This window comes from Corvus brachyrhynchos, unplaced genomic scaffold, assembly GCF_000691975.1.
Source record: "Corvus brachyrhynchos isolate BGI_N302 unplaced genomic scaffold, ASM69197v1 scaffold60, whole genome shotgun sequence".
Classification (NCBI taxonomy): Eukaryota; Metazoa; Chordata; class Aves; order Passeriformes; family Corvidae; genus Corvus; species Corvus brachyrhynchos.
In genome coordinates this window covers 3,994,350-3,999,938 of record NW_008236767.1, presented here as the reverse complement: position 1 = coordinate 3,999,938, position 5,589 = coordinate 3,994,350, and the positions used below count along the sequence as shown (strand labels likewise).

The window sequence follows — 5,589 nt, the reverse complement described above, 5'->3', positions numbered from 1 at the left end:
AGCAGGGGAAAAAACTCCCTTTAAATTTTTCAAATTTTTTTTTTTTTTTTTTTTAGCTGGAGAAAAAGTACCTTGGCTATGTTGAGTGCAAACTTGAAATGCCTATCCCATGCAAAAGTCTTACACGCTTGAAACTGCGTGGTTATCTTGGGCCATTGCTTCATGTGATCTGTGTGTGCTTAAATTTATTCTGTGGCAAGTGTTTGTTTAATCAGAGATTTTCTGTTGTTATTTTATTTGTAATGGGAACTCTTAATTTCTGTGTTCTTGGCTGTTGGTTCTCTTGTAATCGAGATAGCCAATTCCACTGAAGGACCTGAAGTGACTGAACCTTTCCAGATAGTTACAGAACTTTTTTCCCTTCTTTTTGTTATCTGATGTGTGAAATAAGAGGTTTTCTTCATTTTACCAATATAATGCTCTGTAAAGCCACCCTGGCCACATGGTAGAGGTAAACAAACATTAAAGAACATGGCATTTCTTAGTTCCATTTCAGCTTGGAAATAAACAAAGTATTAAAGTGAAATATTAGCTGTTCTTGATAGTTACTTTGCATGTTTTTCAATACTGCACGTTAAAGCAATAAACAATTTTATTTTCATCAATATTAATAAAAGATAGCTCCATGTAACACAAAATGAAATGTAATATCTGGTCTGTTTTGATACCCCAGATGCAGTAGGAATCAAAGAAACTTTTTGGATGTAGTGACAATTAGTACTAGAAGAATTTGGGTTTGATTGTTTTAAAATGGAACTTGACCTAATATGGTTGGTACTACTTTCCTAATGTAAGACTAACATGCTTGTGTTGCTCTTGGTAGGTACTCTTAATATTGAGTACTTCCTTGTATTTGTAGAACCTTTGTATTTAAATTTTAAGTAATTTTGTGATCAATTGATGGGGTCTCATATACTTGAGTAAAACCAATCTAAACTTCACTCTTTTTGAAAATTACTTAGGCAAGTTAGTAGAAACAATTTTCAGAATTATACTTCGGTCTGTGTTCAAAGGTCATCTCAAATTACTAGATTGGGTAAGTACAAGAAAAAGGTACATACCTTTATCAGCTCTTTCTCATTCAGAGGTGTGTGTATATAATTGTGAAATCGAAATAATTTCAAGATTTGGGGATCTAGGAAAGAGTCTTGCCACATCACTAGTGAGATCTATGTTACATGGGAGTGTGGAGGAACCAGATTCACTGTTCTACAACTTAACTAGTCCATGAAAAGTCCATGGTGCTGTTCTAAGTAGGAATGCAGTATGCTTTTCTTGTATTTCTGGTATATCTGGTATGAGTCACTGCTCAAACCGTAACACGTGAAGCAGTTACTTTAGAATAATTTCATGAGAAGCACGAATGAGGGAATTGGCTTTTGAACAGGCATGTTGCTGTTACCAGAGACAGTTGATCACCTTTTCCTCCCATTTCTTCTACCTACTTTTACCTTTCTGGATAACAGGGAACTACATGTGGCAGTTCCTGAACTAGCAGCACAGCAGCAGCTAGCACACCAATTCAGGCCAGCTGGGGGTGAGCATGGCATGGCCAGGTGAGCTGATTAGACTTCATTTTTTATCTGACATGGATTAAAGAGGTATCTTCAGAATTTACATGTAACCTAGTCCATAAAGTGTTTAGTTTTGCTGTGGGAAATGAGTGTCAGGAAGACCAGCCACTGACAGACTGGGTTGAAACTAGCTGAAAAACTATATAGAGGAAGACAGTATTTTTTGAAGCAAATGGAATAATAAATGAACAGCTGTTTTGGTCATGAGCTTTGTGTGTTCACAAAACTCTGCTAATAGCATGGAGGGAGCACAGTCCTGCTAATTTAAGGTGCCTATAGACAGAGTTGGTCTCTAGTGCTTAACCCATTTTACTCTTATAAATGCATTAAGAAGTTGCTTCTGTGTCTTTATTTGCACTTTGTGCCGTTCTGGTTACAAGCCCTGGAGCTAAATGACAAATTATCTTCAGATTTTACTGTATTAGTGAAGACTGCTGTGGATTTTTGTCCTCAGCTCCTGTATAGAGTATTTTGTGTCTGGGGAATGTTCCGTGGGGTTTTGTTGTGTCTTGTATTTCTTGGACAGTTTGGTGTTCCTCCTTGTTTTAAGAGGCTGTGATCAGTGTATTCTTGAGCTTTTAAGGTGCTTTCTGGTAGAGGAAACAGGATTATCTGGTAGTAAATTTGGTGGGTTTTAGAAGAGCGTTCTGAGAAGAAGTTGTAAAAGCTGTGTGGGCAGGCAGGCAGGGAGGCTTGTCTTCATTTTTCTGTAACTAACCAGGGACTGTGTCAAGATTTAAAACTGCATTTTGGAAAAGTACCATATTCATTCTCTCCCTGTCCCCTCTCCCTTCCTCCTTTACTTTTTAAATCCACAAAAGTACTTTGCTCAAACTTTCAAATTAAATTGATGCGGTAAAGTTTAATTTAAACTGTAGACAACCTGAAATGAAAACTATAGCATAAACTGCCTGATTGACCTGTATGTGGAATGTAGAAAATGTAGAACATGATAGCACAAGTGCTTACAAAATGAGATTTGCTTCTTCAGCACATTGATCAGTGCCTTGGATTTAATTTTTTTCCCAGCATTTAACCTTGTCTAATGTATTTCTAGATCTTTCTGTGTTAGTCTGGAATTATTTCAACCACAGTTCAGGCCGGTCTAGCTTCACCTTCCCAGTTGTGTGCAACAAGGTAGTTTATCCCTACTCCCTTTCCATCTTGTTTTTTTCTCTTTAATTGACCAGTGTTGTTTGTAGTTTTCTTTTTTTTTCCCCCCATCTGGGTTTGGAAGCGACAATGTGGACTGTTGACCGCAAGAAGTACATGAGAGAGAGCCATTCGGTAGTTTTTAAAAGATTCTGGGTCTCTCTGGACTAATCAAAGAAAGAAGCATTGGAGTATTTTCAAGATCAATTTTTTTCCCCCCATCTGGGTTTGGAAGCGACAGCGTGGACTGTTGACCGCAAGAAGTACATGAGAGAGAGCCATTCGGTAGTTTTTAAAAGATTCTGGGTCTCTCTGGACTAATCAAAGAAAGAAGCATTGGAGTATTTTCAAGATCAAGCATCCTATCTTGGAGGAAAAAATATACTTCCAGCAAAAACTTCAATTTCCTGATTTGTTAATGGCAGCCCTCTAGATCAGAAAGTCAGCTAACCCTTACAGGCTTCATCCCTAAGCAGTGAAAGCTGCCAATTTTACTGTAACTGAAAAAAATACTGATTTGAATGTTGTCAGGTGGTGTACTGGGATTTGCTAATGGTAGCCAAGCAAAAAGAAAAATTACTTTCCATTGACAGCTGTAATGTTCATAAAATGGCCACATGTATTTGAAGTTTTCAGAAAAATCATTCCTTCTGGATGATGTTTGAGATGCACTGGACTTTAATACTGCCAGATGAAGTTTATGAACTTCTTCTTGCAACGACAAGGGTGTTAGGTTTTATGTAATATTTTTTTCAAAGAAAACCATAAATCCTTTCTATGAGCTACTTTGTAACCTCTCTTCTTAAATATAAAGTGCCTGGGGAAAATGTACAGCTATTCACGCAAGGAATTTTTTTACAAAATGGTAAATTTTGTTATGGTGTTAACAGCTGAAGCAGTAACATGCTTCAGAGATGTAAAAAATGTCAGAAAATAACAGTGTTATGGAGAATATATGAAGCTTTAGCAATAAAGTACTGCCCTGTACATTTTCCATTGGGTATTCCATGCAGTGAGAGAGAACACTTACAGTCCTTGCAACTTGTGTTACAAATTTAGGTCCACTAAAATGCAGTTGTATAACTTTCATTTGCGGATGAAAATGAGATGTTTCTGAGATAATGAATCTTTATTTTTTTGTCTTGCTTTGCGTGTGTCAAAAAAATGTCAGACTTTTCCATTGAATTCCTTTTGGGGGAAAGTGGATTGGGCTCAAGGTGGAAAATCGGGAGGTAGAGAAAAATGAGTCTTTAAAAAAACCCTAACTTAGAGAAAATGGAGGGGAGCTACTGGGAAATGAAACTTTTCAATGTTTAGTCAACAGCCTGGGTATCACTCATTGTTGATAAACATACTGTTTTAGTGGCACTTGTACCATATGTCTTAAGATTTCTTTGGATGAATCTACTTGCTTGTAGTGAGGAAGATGATGTTTCTAAGCTTTCTCTGTTTTGCATAGTACATAATTATAACTGCTTAAGAGTTTTTCTTCAGTGGTCCCTGATGTGGCAGAAAAAAACCAGATTACTTTCAAAGTAATGTCTTAATACAGACTTCTAAGTTGTGTATGTTAATCTTTCCTCATGATATAAGGGAAGATATGAAATACATTTTTCTGTCTTTATCTGGATTTTCTTAAAAATCCTAATTTGAAATGTGTCCCCTCTTTCTTTTTTTCTTCTTCCCCTTAGATTTGAGTTCTGTGAACCTGCCTTTGTGGTCGGTAATTGTTTGGAAATAGCTTCAGACAGCCATCAATATGACCGGATTTACTGTGGAGCTGGAGTCCAGAAAGACCATGAAAACTACATGAAAATTTTATTGAAAGTTGGAGGCATTTTAGTAATGCCTATAGAAGATCAGGTGACTTAGTGACAATTTCCCCTTTTTATCTTCTAGTATGATAAATATGTAATTTAATTTATGCTTTGGAATATATATTTGACTAAGTTAATATTCAACTAACGATACCTTGATTTGGTGTATTGTTGCAATTAAGCAGATACTGATCTTTTTAATGAAGTCTTGAACCTTTTTCCCTTAAATTTGTAGGAAGGCATCAATAACATGCTTTTAACAGTCTGTTTCTTACTATCTCCTGTGTGTTATACCGCCCGAGAACTGCTTTGAAATCTCATGCCACACAGACATTTTCAGTCAGTATTTCAAAACAAAGAAACTAGGAGAATTGATTTCAAAGAATACAAAATAACTGTGATTAGTGGGACATTGTAAGGGGAGGAAAAAAATGAAGGGAAAATACTACTTCATTCCCAGCAGTTTTCAGTGTTGCTTTTCCATGTTGCATTTAACAGACAGGGGCATATTATTTTAATAATGCTTCGCACTTTTATCACTTTTCATCCTTAGACCTCAAAAGCCTTCTCAATGGTAAGTATTATTCTCCCTGTTTTACTTATAGGGAAATTGAGAAAAGTACGTCATGTGACTTAAGTTGATGTTGTCCTAAATACAGATAATTACTAAAGTGCTTGTTGATAAGCATGTTAGTTACTTTACTTTCAAAAAAGAATTCTCACATTATCTACCTGCTTTCTTAAAATACCAAAGGGATTTAAGCATAGCCTCCATGATTCAGTTCCTGGAGTTTCATTAAAAATTTCATTATTTATTCAACTAAGATACTGTCAGTTGAAATTGATGGAATCCAACTTAAAAGTAGTCACAATTTAAGAGAGAAATTGTGACTATTTTTACCTTACATACAAGGTACATAGGGGCTTAGAGCATGTAAAGTATGAGGAGTAGCTATAAGATCTGAGATAATCTAGCTTGCAGAAAAACAATGAAGAAATGTTTGATTCTTGCTGTCTTCCTGAAGGGGTGGAGAATTTACTTGATA

General features: G+C 36.0%; 1 protein-coding gene across 3 annotated transcripts in view; it reads left to right on the top strand.

Annotated features, from left to right (window-relative positions):
* The window catches only part of PCMTD1 (protein-L-isoaspartate (D-aspartate) O-methyltransferase domain containing 1), a 40,675-nt gene that overhangs the window by 28,706 nt on the left and 6,380 nt on the right, over window positions 1-5,589 (top strand). For 2 of the 3 annotated variants that reach the window (XM_017727444.1, XM_017727443.1), the window contains exons 4-5: window positions 4,418-4,589; window positions 5,097-5,117. In XM_017727444.1, coding sequence (XP_017582933.1) covers window positions 4,418-4,589; window positions 5,097-5,117 — 193 coding nt within the window. The remainder of the gene's footprint in view (window positions 1-4,417; window positions 4,590-5,096; window positions 5,118-5,589) is intronic. The other variant, XM_008644918.2, reaches the window with a different exon arrangement.